The 23,129-nt window shown below is 39.5% G+C and overlaps 1 protein-coding gene across 4 annotated transcripts in view; it reads right to left on the bottom strand.

The window, feature by feature from the left end:
- Positions 1-262: 262 nt before the first annotated feature.
- Positions 263-23,129, bottom strand: part of LOC126291818 (interference hedgehog) — a 505,061-nt gene continuing 482,194 nt past the window's right edge. For 2 of the 4 annotated variants that reach the window (XM_049985517.1, XM_049985518.1), the window contains exons 13-15: positions 21,928-22,146; positions 13,328-13,491; positions 263-3,958 (exon numbers count right to left, since the gene is read on the bottom strand). In XM_049985517.1, the coding sequence (XP_049841474.1) occupies positions 3,773-3,958; positions 13,328-13,491; positions 21,928-22,146 (569 nt within the window). In that variant the 3' untranslated portion in view covers positions 263-3,772. The remainder of the gene's footprint in view (positions 3,959-13,327; positions 13,492-21,927; positions 22,147-23,129) is intronic. The other 2 variants (XM_049985520.1, XM_049985519.1) reach the window with 1 other exon arrangement.

Here is a 23,129-nt window from a genome sequence, read left to right as displayed (position 1 = left end):
TGTTTGTAAAATGATTCTTTCATACAGTGTTTATTAAAAAAATGATAATCATTCCACTTGGGACCTGTGGAAGGTACATTAGCTTATTTGTTTCAGTTGTAAATATTTGTCATGTATTATTGTTTTTCTGACATGTTCTACATCCTGGAGGACCTGCTCGCTACAGATCAATTGGAATGAAAGTAAATCTAATCTAATCTAATCTAGCACATCCATTTATTTTGGAAAAATAAAAGAAATGGCTGGGAAAAAAGAAAAACAATATATTTTATTTTTTATAAAACTAGCTAATATATTTTATAAATAGAGCAAAAATATTAACAATCACTCATTTAGGTGTTATACAAATAATATAATACATAAATTACATCAATACAAAAACTGACACTGCAACTTACTTAAGTCTTGTTGCATTGGCAAGATTGTGCAATGTACTGAATTTATACTGGCAAGAACACACACATCAGGAATGAATACATTTGTTTCTGTATTACACATAGACTTCAGAGAATCACAGTGTACACATGAGATAAAGCCACGACTGAAAAAAATCGACTTTACATGAGCCTTTAATGCCTGCTCACTAAAAATCTGATGTGTACAAAGTTAGTTGTCCACATTTCACATATTAAATAGGTCATTGCCTTGGATCTATGAGAAAGGAAATTTAATGTATAAAAATCTGTATAACTTCTGTTTCAAATTTGATGAAAAAATATTACATTAATCTTGGTAGCATTTATTATGAGATACATACAGAAATAGTTACTTTTCACTCTTTTATTTGAAGGAAAAGGGAAGTAATGTGATGTGTGGAATTTTTGGTCCACATTCAAACATTGTAAAGTGTTTCCTGGATGGTCATCCATTAAATAGGAATAAGTAATAGTTTAATAGTAAGAAATACTTTCATGTAGGTTTACAATATATACAAAAGTACATTCATTCTTTTGATATAAAAATGTTTAAAAATACAGTCTTAGTTATTTCAGTTTGATTTATTTTTCTATCAATAATATAAAATATTCCACACCCTCACAACCATATTCTTTTGTAAGTTTCAGGTATGCAGTCTCACTAGTAAGCAATGAAGGACCATGTCAACTGACAGGTGTGTTATCATTACAAGGACTAATACTGTTCTAGATATATACAGTTAAAATAGATATCTCACAGCACATTTAGTTACCTTAGAAGTGAATAAAGATTTGAAACTTGAGCTTGAAGACCTTTCAATACTTCTGTGTTACTTCCCTAAGAAAGTGTAAATACAGTGTGACTGCTCATTTATGCAACCAAGAGCATCATTATGTATGGTTTATATTTTTTTGTTATTTTCATTTGACATTTTAATGCACTCACATATATTTCAATATTAATATGATTTTAATTTTAGTTGATACATACAACTGCTGTGCGATTTACTGTGCAGAGTTAAGTCTGTACAAAAATTTATTTTTAAAAATAATAACAATTTTATGAAAAGTTACTCTTACATTTCCAATTCCATCAGATGTGTTTGCACAAGGAAAACTGAACCCTTGCAGACTTTTGCTACTAAGACATACTGTTTTATTGGGAGACTGCTACTCTGCAAACATACAAGCAACTGCACTATACAGGCACTTCGTGCTTTCTCATAACAAACCTATAGTTTTTTAATGTATGTACAAGGGCACAAAGACTTCTGAGCTGCCTCCTTGAGGACATAACACACTAGAAACTGTGTGCTATAAAATTAACAACTGGTTCTTAACATATGTTTATGCTGTGGCATGGTGCCCCTCTTAAACTTTTTCCAGACCTTCAGAAAAATAGCAGGACTGAATAACTGAATGTCACTAACTAATTAGGCAAAGACAAATGAAAGACCAGAGAGTGAAATGGGCATGACAATTGTCACTGCAACAATAATAAAGAGAAATAACCATTCTGTTTACATAACTGTCCCACTAGATGTATCATATGCGTTTTATTTTCTGAGATGACGCACTTTTCCCTTAGTTATTCTTATACAGAGTGTTTTGCAGTATCTGTTATGGGTTCCTAGTGCTTGTAGAGGGGCTTTGTTCATTAAGTTAAGTGACTGAACAAAATCTCCAAATCTCAATTCCTTCAAGACCGTGTTACACTTCAAGTGAAAATGACACAGGGATGGAATTTCCCAAATACAAGAGTCACTCTGTGAAACTCTCCCACCACCCCTCCATAATGTCCGAGACCTTCATAATCATTGGCTCCAGTATGACGCTAAGAAAAAGTGGGCACAATCGTTTACTGTTTAGTTGTCCGATTCTAAAATGTGTGACAAAAGTAACTGTCCCACCAAGTGTGAGGCTGATAGTGTAATATGGTTTCTGAATGCAAAAAAAAAAAATTCTGCCCTCATCAAAATGTATGCACAGATAACTGGACTTCTTGGGAATGTTATGAATAAACCTTCAGATCAAAAATGGTGGAACTTGTTTAATGCTGGATGAACGAATACTTTTAACGAAGGACCATCTGACTAACCTACAGTTATGTAGGCAGAGTGCGAAGTTTTTGGACATTCTCCTTATAGGCCAGACTTGGCCCCAAGTGATTACCATGCTTCCCTGAAACTAAAGGATTCTTTTTTTGCGAAAAGCACTATGGAAATAACAGTAAATTGAAAGAGGATGCTAATGAGACATTCAGCAATTTAACAGCAACTGAGTGTGCAGAAAGCTTGTGTAGCACTACAATGGATGTTTAAATTTGAATAGGTGTACAGAGACAAATAGCTAAGATACCAAAATATGTTGTAAATTAATTTCTCTTTCATTATCTTGAATAAACATGTCTCTACTTTTAGATTGACACCTCTCACAACTACTTCTAATTTCTGAACTGTGCATTCAACAAACATTTTTCTTCTCTCTTCCTCTTTACTTCTTTTTGGTTCTTTGGGTTCAGTGATTCATGATTTGTGGATGCAAAAATATCACTGGAGATAGAATTTAACTGATTGATTCCTCTGTATACTGTCCTCCACTGCCTACCCACCCCAACCTTCACTGGGTAATACATGGAAGGATGAGGAAGTCTCAGTTGAATAACTGTCTGAAGTAAGAAAGCGTGATATCTTTAAATAGTGAAATTTGGAAAGGAAGACCCCCCCCCCCCCCCCACAATTTCTATCTGTGTTCCTATCTACTGCTCCAAGGGGATACCAGGCACAAGCTAAGAACATTTCATGATAAAAGAGCTACACAATTAAATAAATTGTACACATTCCAGTTTAGTAAAGAACACAAGACATTTGTACGCTGCCCACAAACTGGATCTGTGGGCATGGGTTCAGTCTCTCTTCTTGAGTAAATAAGCTGAAAGTTGAAGTCTGATAGGTGTAGCACCAGGAAAAGGTGTCCTTCACAAATCACAAGCACCTTCCAGCCCACGGCACTGGCCATGTTACTGCAGTAGGAAGAGATTAGGTTCAGGACGGAGTTACGGCTGTTAACTATTTTACCAAAATAGAAGCTACTAAAGGAGCAATGCACTGTATTGATAGTCTTCATTTCTTACGGATACACCACATGTCTGGTGATAAGTGTACATCCACAGTGCACCGAGGGAAAGCCACAGACATGACACATTCAACTGATCTGCACCACACTGCATCACTAAGGTATCGCAGGTACTTTTTTTTTCTTACAGCACTTTCTGAAATCATGGCACTGCAGCAGTCTCACTATTTGCATCTACAAGTGTGTTTGTATGCTATAAATGTGATGACAGCTTCGGGTGCTCACACGTAGTTTTCTGGGGGAAGATTCGAGGACGAGTATGGGACCGGCGCTTGTGGCTGCTGCTGTTGCTGCTGCCGCCAGCAGGCGAGCTCCGTGGAGCCGGCAGGGACCGACGCCCCCGTGGCCGGGTCCACGCCCTCGCAGTTGTTGTTCTGGCTGCGCGCTGCCTCCATCAGGCTCTCATCCTGTTGAAATGTAATCATTTTAAACATCCTATAATGTACTAATGATTCATATGTTTAATGAAGAACCCAATACACCCATATTTTTTGATCCTGTAACTGGTAATTTCTGGTTTTTTTCAATAATACACTGCCAGAAAAAAAATCTGTACAACTATCTACAGGTTTCCATGTCACTCAATACTTCTTGGTCCAACAGTGTTTACATTTAAGGACATTAGCAAAAATGGTTCTTAGGTACCAGGTACCAAACCGAAGCTGAAGCATTCATATTAGTCTCTAGTGTAGCATCCGGGGGTAGCAATGTAGGCACTGACTGGCATTCATTCCATCACACAGATGGCAAATACTGTCCTGTTCAGTAAGAGTTGTTGGCTGGAGAGTCATACAAGTCACTTCTCGTCCCATCATATCTGCAATGTACTCAACTGGAGACTAGACTGGAGAATGTGTTGGCCAGGGAAGCTGCCACAGATCTTGCAGAGCATGACGAGTTCTACGGACAATATGCACATGAGCATTACACTGTTGGAACACATCACTATCCCATTGCAAGAACAGCAAAAGAATGGGTCTAAAAACATTCTGCTCGTACTCCACAAAATCATAATGACCCCTATTTTTCATTATAAACTTTTTCAAACTCTGTGCATCACCCCACTTAAATGGAAATATCGAAATAACTAAAAGTAATTTTTTTTACTGAATATTTTCTGTAAAATCATTTGAGGAAGACTGAAGGGTGTGCAGCTCAAATGTGTCAGTGCAGCACATCACCAATTGGCTGATTGGCTAAATGTGCACAAACAATGTGACCTCCCCTTCTGAGCAAACAAATGAACTCACCTAGTGCTTTGGACAAAAATTGGTCACTGCGCTCTGGCCACTGTGTCCTGCATGAGCTCTACCAATGTTGAAAACGTTTATATACATGATGTAGCTAAGACTGGTGGTTATGTAATTATTTCATATGATGGTTATGCAGAATGAAGTACAGCACATTGATTATGCAACAAAATGTTTTACTGTCTTTAAAGATGAATATTCATCAGAGGAAAGTGAACGTATTGTATCTGTATTGTCGAAAGTAGACAACGTTTCAACATTAAGTATAGATAGCTATTCATAATCTATTGTATGCAAAGAATCTGTGTGGGAAAAATTGTCTAAATTTTTTAAAGAATTGTATTGGTGGGCAAAGTATCAGAACAAATTTTATAATCAGTTTAAAAGGATTCAAAAGAACCTTGTGATAATGTGGTACATTATGTACTTTTGTGTGAAATGGGTGCTCCTGATCAGTAAATTTGTAATTTTGACTTGTCAGTTACAGTAAGGGAAAGAATAATAGCAATATGTGGAAGTAGTTCACTGTTTTAATTGCACAGTGGATTTAAGCGATTAAAGTGTGATAAGAGGAACAACAGTGATGTGCACGAATTTCTCTGCAAGGGTGAATCAGAAAATTTGATGTAAGCTTTATTTACTGAGTTAACTTTTAATCTTTTGATATTTTATGGTTTATACTAAGATTTATGCTATAATGATGGCTGATGATTTTTTAGTGATTATTTAATGATTAATTTCTATTATGTGCTTCATTCATTTACTGCTTTTGTCTATGACATCGCTTTTAATGGGAAAAACGATTTGTTATGCTCATTTAAATACTGATTATGCCATGCAGTACAAAGAAACATTCCCTCTCCTTCCCTCTTTCCTGAAGAAGCAACCACCGGTTGCGAAAGCTAGTAATTCTGTGTGTGTGTTTGTGTGTTTTGTTCATTGTGCCTTTGTTTTTAATATATTTTTCCCATGTGGAAGTTTCTTTCTATTTTATTTGCATTAGTGGAACATATACACATTCTATGTTATGTGCATGGCATATACAGAGCCTTAAGTGCACCAATTTTCTTATAGAGAAACGACAAAGTAGTATTAGATTTGTTTAGTAATAGGCCTATACATCATGCCTTATTCAAAGTAATCTTGAATATCAGACAGCCACAATGACTGAAAAAGGTTTGTGAATATTTCTGACATATCTGTAAAGAATAAATTGGAAGTTACATCAAAATTTTGTCAGGCTATTATTTACAATGATCAGCCCTGGACATAATCTTTCACCAATCAAGTAAGTATTCAAGTTATCTTTTTCTAACACTATTAAACTGAATATTGACTACTGATGATACATATGGGGTTTACATTCCAAATAAATCACCTGCAAAGTAAAAACAGCTTATGTTTGCAAAAGTCAAATAATAATTTTTGTCTCAACAATCAGACAGTAATGATTGATACTCCACACATTACACAATATAACAACACTTCTGCAAAAGAGTTATTGCTGCTTGACATACATAGTATGTCAGCTCTGGTTGCTCAGTTGGTAAGGCACTACCACTAGATTTGTGCCCCCCCCCCCCCCCCCCCCACATTGTGTTCTGTGCTCTGTGAGTGCTGGGTCCCAAGCTTTGCTTAAGATGAAGTAAGAACATTTCACTCAGACCCAAAAAATACAGGACTGTTGTCATTAAAGTTGAAAGAAATGTATGAATTGGAGTCTAGATCAATAAATACAATGTAAAGTAATAAAATATAGCAAAAGTCACCTTCATTTGATAGTATAATTCAGAAGAAGTTGCTCATAGTGAAAAAGATTATAGCCAAACTGATAGAGAAAATGCAACACCAACTGGTGCATCCATCAAAAGGGCTATGACTTATGTAATCCTACAGTTTGTGCAGTCAGCCCATGAGGAAGACCTATCAGAAAATCCTAAGAGGTTCTGATCATGTTTAAAGGCACAGAAACGATATACCTTCAGTTCAATCTCTTGTGGGTTAGTCTGGTGTTGAAACTGAAGAGAACAGACAAAATGCTTAATTTTAAGAAGTATTAACATGTGGGTATATTTGGCATATGCTATATTGTCATCTGTATGTTTGGTTGCCAAACAGATTTACAAATGAGAGATATCGATATTAACACCCCTTGTACTGAAAAAGAACTGAGAATATTAAAAGTGAAGATAGAATGAGATTTTATACTGAAGATACTGCAGAATCAGGCCCTTTCTTAGCTCATATTTATTGAGAATATCTACCACAAGCAATAATTCTACACAACTACAAAATTCATGGTTACAAAAAGGGTAACATATTAGTTGCAAAAAATTGCAGATTGCTGATGTCTGCTTATAGCAGGATTCAAGATCGTATTCTGAGACATTATGATGTCCCATTGCGCAATAATTTTCTTTTAAAATTAGCACATATACTAAACAAAGTCTGAAAAGAATTTACTACTATATCATCACATGGTCACTCATTACACTGACTGGATATACCAAGTGTGAAAGAACCAATTAAGCTTTTGAGGAGTTATAAAAAAGTAATTGTGGTAGACACTGAAAGAATATTTTTAAATTCAAAACCAATAGTTCATACAATTTTACATTCATTCAGTGTTGAAAATAATGCCCTCAAGATGATTACACTTTTGGAAAAGATCTCTGAAATTCTCAACAGTTCATTTAAATATATCACTTCTTCAATAGTTTGCTCCCTTATCTCTGGTAGGGTGTAAGGTGATGTTTAAACACCTTTTGCTTTAGGTATCCCCAAAGAAAGAAATCACAAATGCTCAAGTCTGGTGACCATGCAGGCCACCCCACATCTACATCTACGTGATCACTCTGCTATTCACAATAAAGTGCCTGGCAGAGGGTTCAATGAACCACCCTCATGCTGTCTCTCTACCATTCCACTCTCGAATGGCACGCGGGAAAAACGAGCACTTAAATTTTTCTGTGCGAGCTCTGATTTCTCTTATTTTATTGTGATGATCATTTCTCCCTATGTAGATGGGTGCCAACAGAATGTTTTTGCAATTTTGGAGAAAACTGGTGATTGAAATTTCATGAGAAGATCCCGTCGCAACGAGAAACGCCTCTGTTTTAGTGATTGCCACTCCAATTTATGTATCATGTCTGTGACACTATCTCCCCTATTTCACCATAATACAAAACGAGTTGCCCCTCTTTGTATTTTTTCTGTGTCATTCGTCAGTCACACCTGATGTGGATCCCACACCACACAGCAGTACTCCAGAATAGGGCGGACATGCGTAGTGTAAGCTGTCTCTTTAGTAGACCTGTTGCACCTTCTAAGTGTTCTGCCAATAACCCGCAGTCTTTGGTTTGCTCTAACCACAATATTATCTATGTGATCATTCCAATTTAAGTATTTAGTTGGATTTACAGCCCTCAGATCTGTGTGACTTATCGCGTAATCAAAATTTAGCTGATTTCTTTTAGTACTCATGTGAATAACTTTGTACTTTTCTTTATTCGGGGTCAATTGCCACTTTTCGCACCACACAGATATCTTATCTAAATCATTCTGCAAGTCATTTTTATCATCTGATGACTTTACAAGATGGTAAATGACAGCATCATCTGCAAATAATCTAAGATGGCTATGTCGTTAATATACACTCCCGGAAATGGAAAAAAGAACACATTGACACCGGTGTGTCAGACCCACCATACTTGCTCCGGACACTGCGAGAGGGCTGTACAAGCAATGATCACACGCACGGCACAGCGGACACACCAGGAACTGCGGTGTTGGGCGTCGAATGGCGCTAGCTGCGCAGCATTTGTGCACCGCCGCCGTCAGTGTCAGCCAGTCTGCCGTGGCATATGGAGCTCCATCGCAGTCTTTAACACTGGTAGCATGCCGCGACAGCATGGACGTGAACCGTATGTGCAGTTGACGGACTTTGAGCGAGGGCGTATAGTGGGCATGTGGGAGGCCGGGTGGACGTACCGCCGAATTGCTCAACACGTGGGGCGTGAGGTCTCCACAGTACATCGATGTTGTCGCCAGTGGTTGGCGGAAGGTGCACGTGCCCGTCGACCTGGAACCGGACCGCAGCGACGCACGGATGCACGCCAATACCGTAGGATCCTACGCAGTGCCATAGGGGACCGCACCGCCACTTCCCAGCAAATTAGGGACACTGTTGCTCCTGGGGTATCGGCGAGGACCATTCGCAACCGTCTCCATGAAGCTGGGCTATGGTCCCGCACACCGTTAGGCCGTCTTCCGCTCACGCCCCAACATCGTGCAGCCCGCCTCCAGTGGTGTCGTGACAGGCGTGAATGGAGGGACGAATGGAGACGTGTCGTCTTCAGTGATGAGAGTCGCTTCTGCCTTGGTGCCAATGATGGTCGTATGCGTGTTTGGCGCCGTGCAGGTGAGCGCCACAATCTGGACTGCATACGACCAAGGCACGCAGGGCCAACACCCGGCATCATGGTGTGGGGAGCGATCTCCTACACTGGCCGTACACCTCTGGTGATCGTCGAGGGGACACTGAATAGCTGCGGTCCAAACCATGTCAGCCATACTGTAATGGGGTCATGCATGGATGGAACAGAGGGAGACCATATGCAAATGCTCCCCCCCAACACCAGAGCAGTTATCAGTTATCACTCAAAACTGATCGCTTAGTTCTGCCGTATCCTGTATAAGAGACAAACATCCCAATAGATGATCATAAATCCCATTCCTCTCCTAAGAAAGTAGATAAAAAAAATACTCACACACACTCTTACACCGACAAACATACAGTCAAAACCAAGAAAGTTGGCAATGGTTACAAAAGCAAATGACACACCAAGGTCCCCTTTGTGATCATCAGACAGATCATCTGCCACAGTCGTCCCTCCCAGATGCTGCCTTTCCACTGTAATGTACCTAATATACAAAGACTTAATGAAAACTTCGATTCCCTGACAGGGTGTACCACACTTTAAAATGATTGGTATTGTGGTGATTCGTGAATTTCATAAAAATGACAGTAAATTGGAGACTAATTAGCAGATACTATTACAAAATAAAACAAACAACGATGTATTTTAACAGACTGTGGCATTCATTGTAGCAATAGGAAAGACTTGAAATAGTGAAAATGGTATGAATAAAATATATGGTATTAATCACCAACTGTAATTATTCACAAAATTGGACTTTTAAGAATGTAGTTTACTCATTCAAGAAGTTATTCTGTCACTTGCAAATGAAGGCACATATTGTAAAACGTAAATTTAGGATGAAAGCTGTAAAGAACATTCTGTCTTAATGACTTAATTAAACTCGTATTGTTGTAACCAGATATACGCCTAATTATAAAATTCTAGGAGTCTGTTACAAATTCTGTCAACAAATCTGCTTTGTTTTACCCTCTTAGCCTCAGTTATTGTTGGGAATGCGAGTCATTGTGTAATTAGCATGTATTAATTACCTATGTGAAGTTCATTATTGTACTCATATTTAGATGGAAATTTCACATTTAAAAACATTTTTACATTATAAATTTCACATATTATTCAATTCTGTAACTTTAGACGTATTATTCTGTGTAATCAGAACATCTTAGCTTTGGAACTTTTAATTGTAAATATGATTAAAAATATGTTGTCATTATTAAGTAATAATGGTCTAAGTGACCAGCCATTATTTAGAATACATAAATAGGGAAGCAGCGAGGCTGCTGGGACGGGCAGTTTGAGCTGATATCTCGAAATGTAACCTGTGTTAGTTATTTGAATATTATTTCACTAAGATTTAAAGTTGTGAAAAAGTATGTTTCTTGATTTGTGAACCAGTCAGTTGTTTTATGAAGACATACTGTACAACTCGGCCTCTTTGCAGTGTGTCATGATGGATTTGATAAGCTGCTACAAATGGAAGAATAAATGTTTAAAAACTGGAACCGATCACTTTCACTGTAAACCACACACTTCATGTAGATCCAGGCAATCTATGAATATTTCAGTTATGTGGAGAAAAATTTCATTTTAACCTTCTACTTATGATTCTAGATAACATCAGATGACATGTGCTTTTGATAAGTCAGTTCATCTGTCTTCGAAGTTTTGAGGATTTCCTTACCGAAGAGTAGATAATAATTAAGTAGAAGTGCTAAACCATGGTGGACCCGAATGTGCCTCTGTCATTGTACTTGCCGCACCACTGCAGCCATGGACACCTCTCTCTGTGTGGATGGCAGGGCACTCAGAGCCCTTCACATGTTTGGGTGTCCTACAACAACATGCTAGATTCATCACTGCCCTATGGGCTCAGCCCTCACAGTCTTTTCATTCCTCATCCACTGAGTTGACCCTAGCACTTTGTTTTTACCTTCTGCTCCTGGCTTCCATCCTCACTGGCACAGCCCAGGTGCTCACGCTCAGGCTCCCGCACCTGTCACGCTTCTTCCCATCCCGTTTGCTGCTGGGTCTCAGTGCCCCTCTCTGCCTTCCGGGTACCACTCGTGCTTTTCTGCACACTTCTTCCTTTTGTTCACACCGTTCCTCACATGTCGCTTTGGCCATCCTTCACGATCCTCTGTCCTCAGTTCTAAACCTTCTGGCTCCACAGCAACTGGGACACAAGCCCTTTTGTTTCAGGGACTCCTCTCTGGCATTTGTGCAGTTTTCCTCCACTTCAACACAGAACAGTATTTGTGGGCCAGCAAACACTGGCCACTCCACTACCAATAGGAACTGCTTTGCACTGCTGGTCCACCACCTTTTGGGGTCCCGGGTCTCAGCGCAACAGTCAACTTTGCCAGATACTGCAATCACAGTGGTTGACCATCTTCTCCTCGGAGTGGGAGAAGGGATACGGTGTCACTGCCACCAGTCTCTCAGAGGTAGAAGGTCAGTTGCAATTTCCTAGTGGAAAAGGACATCGTAACTCGACATGCAGTCTGATGGCTAGATAAAATGTCCCCACAGGTTGCCGACTCATCAGCCTGCTCGTGCTGCATCACTGAGGAACAACTGCAACAGTTCTAGATGGGCACAACAATACCAGTCAGGACAGAGACAATACTGACTTGTCTGTACCAGAAAGTCAGAATGTTGCCCTCCCCTCACTGATGTGTGGCATTTCTACCACTGACGAGAAGCACAGTCTACTTTGGTAGTTCACTACAGGCCTTACACCAGCCACACTGCTGTCCCTCATCTGGAGTACACTACTGACCACACTCGACATAGGAAGGAACTTTAATCTCATCAGGTGCAATCTTGGGACTCAACTGGCTACACTTCATTCATTGTGCTTCGTGGATAACTATCCTAGGCCTTGTGCTCCACATCACTGCTAGTGCCTCATCACAAACTTCTAACTGAAACTGGCCTTGATAATACCTTTCAGATTGTAACCAGACACTTGACCTTCAGTGGTTTCTTGTGTTTTCTATAACTAAATCATCACAATTGGGTGACTTAATGAGAAACATATTAATTATCTTTTTCCACAATAAACAAATGATGACTATTTGCCCACTTGAAAGCTGTTTCTTGCTGTGTGTACCACACTTGTCACAACAAAGGTGGATAATAGTAAGCATGAAAGGTATTTGAATAACTTCAGGTAAGATTCTAGGTAGTGTTCCACATTTCATTTGGGCTGAGTATCTGAAAAGCTCCTTCACTTTGGCTCAAAACTTGTTGAGGGCATAATTGTCTAATCTAACCAAAATGATGTACGTGCCACCACATAAGCTTCTCACACTTATTGGTGCAATGTTGGAAAACAACTACTTAAAGTACTTGATACAGGCAGCCATTTTGTTGTCATTGCGAATTTCACATTTCTTTCCTTTTGCATTATTTTCTCCTTGTAAAGGTCAATCATTGTCTCCAGTACACAAATAATATATCACATATAATATAGAACATAATACTAAATTATAAAATTTCAAATTCAGTCTGCTGATACCTGCATTCACTTAGGTAATAGAGTAAACATTACATATTATTTTCCACCAGATCAAAACTGTTGTCTCTGACAAACAACAGAGTGTACAGTACACAGTATCCAGAATTCTTCTCATGCATGCATATACTCATTAATTCTTGAATACCAGTGGCAAGAGATCCACAAAATTTAGGATAAATGTGAAATATCAGGCTTCTCTCAGACGAGAGTGTACAATGAGAATGGTTCACAGGTTATGACTAAAGAAGACAGGTCATGCACTAAAATCTCTAAGTACAGCTCAAGACCTACAGTCATAAGGAGTCTTTGTCAAAGTTCCTGTAACATAACTATCACCACAGTAACTCCTCAGAGTTACACAACTACAGAGACATGCAACAAGACGGATAGTCGCGAGCACTAACTAGGATGGAAGTTTCAACTTGAAAAATGTAAGTGATAACAGTGTGGCATGCAGTCAATTTTCTTTTCAAGGCCCAAGACCTCCAGTATTCCAACTACACATTCCGTTACACTGCGTCTATCTTCCCGAGGTTCCGTGCCGGATGCCAGGAATCGTGCAGTTACCTCGGCCTCTGCCAGGGGGTTCGTGGTGATGGTGAGCTTCCCGTTGGCCAGCGGTTGCTGTGTCTGCGACAGCCGCTGCGGGGGTCGGCCGTTCTGCTGGCCACCCCCGCGCCCGCCCTTGGCAACCGCCGTGATCTCTGGGAATTTGTCCCGGCTATCACTCCCTGTGTGTTGCGAATGGTACAGGTAAGGCATGTGGAGTGTGAGCGAACTTTTTTTTCTGTTGGTTGAGAAGTGTCTGTAATGAACATGATTATATTTGCAACCTCCTTTTCCCAACACAAACATTCCCAAAGAAACTGATGCAATACACTGTACAGCACTGACTGTTAGGAAAACACACGGAAATACTGTGGACACATGCTTCACAGCAGCTTCACACTGCACCTGGATAAACCAGAGCCCTCGAAACACCCATCAACTTTTACCAATGGCATCATAACAAGGTTCAAAATGCAACACAAACAAAATTTCAAAATGGAAGCCATGATGCACCTATTCCTGTGGTGCAAAAATATAAACAACAATTACAAAATTGTACAAATTACAATAGATATTGAGCCTAACAGGAAAACCACAGAAAAATGAGGCTTTTGAATGGGGACAAACTGCAAAAACTAAAATAACAACCACAAAAATATACAAAACAAAAATAACCAGATAAGATGATAAAGCAGTTGGTAAAATAAAAAAGAAAATTAGTGTGAACCAATTATAACTGGTATCAAAAACATCACTTGTCATATATATAGCTCAACTGAAAAGCCAGATACTTTACACAAAGTCAAAAAGTGATACCATTACAGATAACCGAAACTCATGGAAATTAACTAAATGCAGTTTCAGAAATGAACAAAACAGAGTTATAATAGTTTAACACACAAACTGAGCCTTGATCTCTCAAGCAGCATGTCAGACAAGAATTTTATATTTCAATGGAAGAGGATATTCGTAAGAAATTCCAAGTTCACATAAATTGTAATCAGTGTTTATCTTCATTACCACGACAACCAAAGATAAAGTTTAAACTCTGACTGATTATTAGTGTAAACTTGTTATAGTCTGTTCAAGTAGCTAAACCTGTAGCTCTAATAATGTGCCCACACCACCACAATTCCTAACACACATTACAGACCCAATGAAAACCACAAACACTGTATTAAATGACACTATTAATGCTCCCAAGCAAAGCAAACCAAAACTCAGCACACACATGGTGTCACCCATCATGACACCACTCTATCACGGCTCAGAGCTGATGGGCAGCATCAAACCTCAAGTCGAATATTACTGCTGTTGCAGAGTTCATCATTTCAATCTGGAGACAGATACTTGGCTTATATCATGTAACATCAAACTCCAAAGGTTTATTAAAATACATTTTCTCAGTGCGTAGAATTATGCTGATACACCATCATACCCTGCCTATGAAAGTTGGTTAGCCCTCATCTTTTTTCCCCACAATAAACTTCAGACTACCATTAAAAAAGAAGAAGGTGAAGATTTTGTTCATTTTCTATCTTAACTGCCTACAGTTTTTTTCTATACAGAAGTGTGTAAACAGACTGATTCGTGCATGTCTCTGAGAAGTATTCCAATTCTCTCTCTCTCTCTCTCTCTCTCTCTCTCTCTCTCTCTCTCTCTCTCTCTCTCTCTCTCTGTCGAAACAGGTGTCGGAAGGACCAATGGCACCAGGTGACTGCCACCATCTCCAGTCCATAGGCATCACTGGATGCAGATATGAAGAGCCATTGTCAGATTTTGTAACCAGGGCCACTACTTCTGTCAAGTTGCTCCTCAATTGGTCTCACAAGGGCTGAGTGCACTTCACTTGCCAACAGGGCCTGGAAGACTCAGATGGTGACCCAACCAAGCCCAACAGTGCTTAACTTCAGTGATCCATTGGGAACCTTTGTTGCCGCTGCAGCAATGCCATTGGCAAGTATTTCAACTGGTTACATATCATGTATCACAAATATTTCATCTGTATCTGTAGTGAAGTTCACTATGCTCTGTTAGACTATGCAATTCCTGAGAGGACATTATTTAATTGCTGTATACAGTGGAAAGGCATGATATTCAGCCCTTAAACACACTGATAAAATTGTCTTATTACAGTGTTCATTCTTGCGACCTGGTTGATGTATTAAACAATATAAAAAACAGACAAATTGCCCTTCATACTTTTAAAGTATTCCTAATAAATTAAGTAGGGAAAGAACTGCATACCATGCAACAGCTTTTGGACTCACCTGGGGCTTCACACGTGAATGAATTCTACTGGGATCAGTGCTGGAAATTTTGCTTATTAGCACATCCAGTCATCAAAAATTTTGCTTCATCAGACATCAGCAGTTGTGGAGAAGCAGTGGTTCTGTGTTAGTCATTGCAAGAATGTCAGTTCAGATGGAGAGTCTGTCTGGACTGTCAACACCTCTCAACTCTTGAAAAACTGCAGTTTATGCAGACAAAACTTCAAATCAACCAGTAACAAGCGAACAATGGAAAATCCAGGAAGGAATACACCAATATAATGAGAAGGAAAGTTGCTACTAATCATATAGTGGAGATGCTGAGTCACAGACAGGCACAACAAAAAGAATGTCAAACATACAGCTTTCGGCCAGTAAGGCCTTTGTCAAAAACAGACGACACACACACACACACACACACACACACACACACACACACACCGGCAGTCTGAAACCACACTTTGAGCAGCAGCACCAGTGCATGATGGGAGTGGCGACTGGGAAAGGGGGGGGGGGGAAGAGGAGGCTGGGGCATGGATGGGGAGGTAAAGCATGGTAGAGGTGGTGGACAGTGAAGTGCTGCAGGGTAGACGGAGGGCAGGGGAGAGATTGGGGGACGGAAGGGGAGGGGGGGGGGGGGGGGTAGTGGAATACCTCTCGTCATGCCCTGAAATGAGAAATGTCCTGCCTGCTATTCTTCCCACCCCTCCCACAGTGGTATTCTGTGTCCTCTGAACCTGAACAATACAATTGTCCATCCTTACACAACCCCTACTCCCAACCCCTTACATCATGGCTTATACCCCTGTAATGGAGCTAGATGCAAGACCTGTCCCATACATCCTCCCACCACCACCTACTCCAGTCTTGTCACTAACATCATCTACCCCATCAAGGGCAGGGCTACTTGTGAAACCAGTCATGTGATCTACAAGCTAAGCTGCAACCACTGTGCTGCATTCTATGTGGGCATGACAACCAGCAAGATGTCTGTCCGCATGAATGGCCACAGACAAACTGCGGCCAAGAAACAAGTGGACCAGCCTGTTGCTGAGTATGCTACCAAACATGACATATTTTATTTCAATGACTGATTCACAGCCTGTGCCATATGGATGCTTTCCAGCAGCACCAGCTTACCTGAATTGCACATGTGGGAACTTTCCCTACAATATATCCTACGTTCCCATAACCCTCTGGGCCTCAACCTTTGTTAGTCACTGTCAAATGGCTCTAAGCACTATGGGACTTAACATCTGAGGTCACCAGTCCCCTAGACTTGGAACTACGTAAATCTAACTAACCTACAGACATCACACACATCTATGCCTGAGGCGGGATTCGAACCTGCAACCACAGCAGCCGCTTGGTTCCAGACTGAAGCGCCTAGCCATACGGACTAGCGGCCGGATAGTCACTGTCCTCATACACCCAGCCCTTTCCCTGTTCTCATTCCAGTACTATACATCCATCATTCCACCATCACACCCAGTCTTTTTACTTTTTCTTCTCTCCTTCTCACTACTCCCCCCCACCCCCCATCCCCCTCCATTCCCACCTCTCCCTGGTCTCCATCTAACCTGCAGCACTTCACTGTCCACCACCCCTACCATACTATCCCTCCTCCACCCTGCCCCAGCCTCCTCTTTAAACCCATCAGTTGCTACTCTCATCATGCACTGGTGCTGCTGCTTGCAGTGTGGTTTCAGTTGCCTGGGACTGCAGCTGTGTGTGTGAGTTGCATTTTTGTGAGTGTGTGTCTGTTGACTATTTTTCATGAAGGCCTTACTGGCTTAGAGCTTTATGTGTGACAGTGTTTTTCTTGTGCCTATCTGCGACTCAGCATCTGTGCTATATGGTAAATCAACCAGTAAGCAGCTCAATGCACATTGCAGCAGTTGTAATGTTTGTGCATCTCACTGTGCTGAACATCTGGGACTGCATTCAAGTGATACACACATTTGTTCCAGGTTCTTACTTGTTAGAACATTCTTCCCCCATCTGGTGACTACCAGTTCAGAACTGTTTGTGTGTCACCATGACTTAAGTATACCATGAATGACAAAAGGGCACTATCCATGCTTCCACCCTTGACCTGAAAGCCAATGAGCCTGCTCTTTTGGACATCAGATAAATCACTCCACTTACTTCCACATTATGACAATGACTGCATTAATGTCTGATTGGTGAGAGTAAAGTACAATTTATATGTTAAGGACATTTTAGCTATTTAATGCTAAGTTTTTATTAATTTTTGGGTTATCTTGATTTTTTATATTCCAGGTGTTGTCTCTGGTAAAGTATATGGAAGTAAGAGGGTGAAGATAGTGTCCTAAGTATCTGTGATGAAAATATTTTGGTAACATTTATGGGCTACTCTGTTGGCAACTGGAAGAACACAGACATATTAAAAATTGAAACACGTAGTATTAATGTTCCACAATAATACTTATGTATATTTTGTTGTGCACTAGCTTTCTAAGACATTGTGAGATCATTTAAGAATGAACAGACAACCCACACATCAACATAACTGGACAATGCCTGTCACTTCCAATGATATGTAATGTCTAATGATTATGCACCTACACTAAAGTTCAGTATATCATTAAATAATATTTCTTTTTTTATTCCCATGTCAAATTGAAGCATTCCAGTTCTGTGTTTTTCATATGCCTGCATAAACTTCAAATGTCATACATCTTTGGAACAACAGTCTGTTTACAGCTAGAAGCTTCCATTGATGTTATGTCAACTATCTGTAAGTCTTACCACATTTACTGCTGCCTCAGATACACCAGTGTAAAAGACGCACACCGCTTTTTAGACTATTTTTGGGAAAAAGTTTCTCACTTAATACATCTTCTGCAAAACAATAATAACACATATGTACACATACACATAATGTCTAGGCAATATAAGTAGGAAAAAGTGCTAACCTTTTAATTTTTGTCCTCAAATCTGCACAATTCATCCTTAGTGCTGAAGGAAGAAATACTTGATGCCCCCATGTCAGAATCTGAAGCCTCATACAATAAATTATCCATTGTAACACTCAATGGATTGCTGATTCCATATTTTTTTTAATGATTTCATCATTATTTCAGCTTTTATAAAGTCCCATGAAGCTTTGACTCACTCGACTCACAAACTTGAGAAATGCTAGGTTTCTTCCTCCTTCCTGATGATGTAATTTCAAAATCTGTAGATTGCATCAATCTGTTCCACTCCTCCTTCATATGTCCCTTAAATGATTTGTTGATACATCTGTCTAATGGGTGAAGTAAATTAGTTAGTCCTCCTAGAATTACAACTAACTGAGTCTTCAATGCATTCAGTCTATTGTCTTTTGTTCTGTGAGAACAAAACTGATCCCATACTAAAAGGGTAGGCTTCTTCAGTAGGCCTCCAGGTCACCTCGACTAATTTTTATCTATTCACAACCTCATTCCTCCTCCATCCATCCAGCCTTTATTGTGTATACAGACAAACACCAGTACTTCTTTCAGTAATTGTTCCTTAGGAAGCATCTTTCCTTTAAAAATCAAAAGGGACAGCAAATTTGCCCATCAGCACAGCAGGATAAAATGACTGTGTAATTAGTCTTTTCATGATATGAAGTTTTAATAATGAAACAATGAAAAATCCAGGCTGGAATAATGACAGTATTATGAAAAGGACACAGTGCTCCTCACCATATGCGGAGTTGCTGAGTAACAGATAGGCATGACAAAAAGACTGTCACACAAATAAGCTTTTGGCCAAAAAGGCCTTCACTGGAATTATACATCATAGGCCAAATCTGGCCTCGGCAGCCAGAGACTGGGGTCGCGCGTGTGTGTGTGTGTGTGTGTGTGTGTGTGTGTGTGTGTGTGTGTGTGTGTGTGTGTGTGTTTTTTTAACTGATTCTGATGAAGGTCTTTTTGGCTAAACGTTTATTAGCTTGTGTTGTGCCAATCTGTGACAGCATCTTTGCTATATGGTGAGTAGCAATGTATCCTCTTCATAATATTGAAGTTTTAACAATAACATTTTTTGTGCCCTTGGAACCCATAGTTCCATTATAAGGCTCATCAATGGTTAGCAGAGTCTTGTTCATGTTTCCTATCTGTGAAAATTCAAACTATTCTCTTTTCCTTGCATTAATGACAAATCGATGAAACCCAATAATTTCTTTGTGGTTCTTAGCTTGCACGTTCTGTGATGTTTTTGTCTTGGTCTGCATACAAGGTTAATACTACTTCATAAATCTTGAACACCATGAGTTGATCCAAATCATGAACATTATGATCTGGATCCGCTAAAGTTGGCAATCACTTTGTGTTTGCTTTATGAAGGATCATTTTCATACACACTGAAATTCTGTTCTCTAAAAGCCAAGTATTGAGTCCTGACAAGTTTTGATCATTCAATAGCTCCATTTCTCAGATTATGTTTGGTGCGAGGTGCTTTTTTTTAGAAACATCTCCCTGATTCTGCCAAGTTCTTACCATTTTTTCAGTTGTAGGTGGCCCAAAGTGCCTTTCTGCAGTCCTATTTCCATGCTATTTAGCAAATGCAATCACTTCCAGCTTAAACGCAACCATACAACAATGTCAATTTTCAGCCACAGTTTGCAAATAAAACCACAATATAGGTACAACACAAACAGGTCTCCACACTAAACACCGCCACTGGAGCTTGAACGAACAATATAAAAACCATGAGGATCCACTGAACTCTGTACAACTTAAATCAAAATTCACAAGGAAATGAAGAATGAATTTCTTCAAGCCAAAACATAGAAACTTTTAAGAAATGGAGCTTGTAGGTACCTACCTTATTCAGGAAAGGTAGTATGTGAAATCCACTAAATTATAGGCCCCTGTTATTAACATCAATATGCTGCAGGATTTTGGAACATACATTGTGTTTGAACCTTATGCATTATATCAAAGAGAATGGTCTGTTGACACATATTCAACAAGAATTTAGAAAACATCATTCTTGTGAAAGACAACTAACTCTTCATTCACATGATGTGTTCAGTTCTGCTGATAACAGATTTCAAATTGATTCCATATTTCTAGGTTTTTAGAAGGCTTTAGACAGTGTACCACACAAGTGGCTTGTAGTGAAATTGCTTGCTTATAGAATATTATCTAAGTTATGAGACTGGATTCACGATTTCCTGTCAGAGGGGTCACAGTTCATAGTAATTGAAGGAAAGTCATCGAGTAAAACAGAAGTGATTTCTGGTGTTCACCAAGGTAGTGTTACAGGGCCTCAACTGTTCCTTATCTGTACAAGCTATTTTTAAGACAATCTGAGCAGCCATCTTAGGTTGTTTGCAGATGATGTTGTCATTTATCATCTAGTAAAGTCATCAAAAGATCAAAACAATTCAGGAATGATATCTGTATGGTGTGAAAATTGGTGATTGACCTTAAATCATAAAAAGTTTGAGACCATTCACATGAGTGCAAAAAGGAATCCAATAAACTTTGGCTACTCATTAATTCAGTGAAATACAAAGGCCATAAATTTAACTAAATGCCTCTGAATTACAATTATGAATAACTTAAATTGGAAAGAACACACAGAAAATGTTGTGGAGAAGGCAATCCAAAGACTTTATTTTATTGGCAGAACATTTAGAAAATGTAACAGATCTACTAAAGAGACTGGCTACACTATGCTTGTCCGTCCTCTTTGGAGTACTGCTGTGCAGTGTGACATCCTTATCAAATATGAGTAATGAAGTACACAGAGAAAGTTCCAAGAAGAACAGCATGTTTTGTATTATCACAAAATAGGGGAGAGAGTGTCACTGACACAATACAGGATTTGGGGTGGACATCATTAAAACAAAGGTAGAATCTCCCCACAAAATTTCAGTCACCAATTTTCTCCTCTGAATGTGAAAATATTTTCTTGATGCTGACCTATAAAGGAAGAAACAATCATCATAACAAAATATGGGAAATCAGAGATCACACAGAAAGGTATATGTGTTTGATTTTTCTATACGCTGTTTGAGACTGGAATAATATTGTTGTGAAGCCGATTCAATGAACCCCCTGCCAAGCACTTAAGTATGATTTGCACATGTACCTTAACTTGCTATCAGAATGTAAGACACATTCAGTTTTGGAGCCTATTTTTGAAGGAAAAAAAAAGTGTACCTTATAAGCTGAAATATGGGAAGTTGTCTGATGACAGTCAAGAAAGCTGAAAGTTGGTTCACAACAAAACACAAAATAATTGTTATTGTGGAACATTAATAGTGTGTATTTCAGTTTTTAAAATGTCTCATTTGTCAGTCCTACACACAGCAACAATTATGCCTCAGAATATCAATATACCAACCTCGCTCTCCAGCCCTCGCAGAGACCTTTCGCCGGTACAGAAGCCAGACGACGGTAGCCGCTACCACGACGACGACAATCACGCCCACGCTGCAGCCGACAGCGAGGTAGAGGGTGCCCGCCCCGCTTGCCTCCACCGTCTTTACCAACACCTGTGCACTGTTGGCCCCGTCCACGGTGCTGTCTGCTCCAGAAACTGGTGGCTCTGTCACGGGCAGAGCTGTAACAGAGCAGGGGAGTTATGTGACTCAGTTGTGAGTAGCAGTCTACTGTTTCAAAATTAATTGTGCAATTGAAGCCATGCTAGCTCAGTGCATTTTCTCTCTAGCAATCATTTGTCACTCAGAATGTAGTTACAGGGAGAATGTTTTTCTGTACAATAGTTGTGAGGGCAGCATTGAAACAGCCATTCATTATTTCAGCATACTAGAAAGCACTTGAAACTTTTTTTAAAATCTTTGTCAATGGCACTAACCTCAAATTCCTCATATGTCAATCCTTTCTCAGCCACACTAAGACTGGGGAACAGGTAATGTAAATCATTTCCTTTTCTAGTATTATATTTGTGAATGTTACTGACGTTTTTGAATTGAAATTGACAGTTGCCAACAAATTTCGCAAGAAAATAAATGTACCATGATGTTGTTGTTAGTATGTCCAACTGTTGAAAGAGCTGTCTGAGAGTTTTTAGACTGGACATCACAAATTGCAAATTTCTGTGCAACAAACACTTCCTTCCTCATGAAAAGTTACTTCAGAATATGATGCCACAAGATGCTATTGGATGAAAAAAGAAAATATAATTCTATGTTTTGATAGCTACTTTAGCTGTTTTTTAAAGGATAAATGGCATTTGTAACATGGTAATTTCCTTATTACCTTTGGCTACGCATATGTGGAACAGACACTAAATGTTTTAAAGTAAAATCCATTGTAAGCGGAAGTTGTTCACTGGTTTGTTACATTATTCCTGAAATTATTCCTTTCAGCCAAACAGCTTTCTCCTGAATTGGAAAACCAACACGCATTCACACAAATGCAACCCTCACACATAGGACCACTGTCTCTGGCTGCCAAGAACAGACTGTTAAGTTCTTTTTATTCTAAATAACAAGCAGAGAGAGAGAGAGAGAGTTTGTGTGTGTGGAGGGTGGGTGGTGGGGGGGGGGGGGGTTACCAATAGAATGAAAGGTAAAATAAAAA

This window comes from Schistocerca gregaria, chromosome 9, assembly GCF_023897955.1.
Source record: "Schistocerca gregaria isolate iqSchGreg1 chromosome 9, iqSchGreg1.2, whole genome shotgun sequence".
Lineage (NCBI taxonomy): Eukaryota > Metazoa > Arthropoda > Insecta > Orthoptera > Acrididae > Schistocerca > Schistocerca gregaria.
Note: the sequence above shows the minus strand (reverse complement) of the source record. Positions and strands in the feature narration are given on the sequence as shown.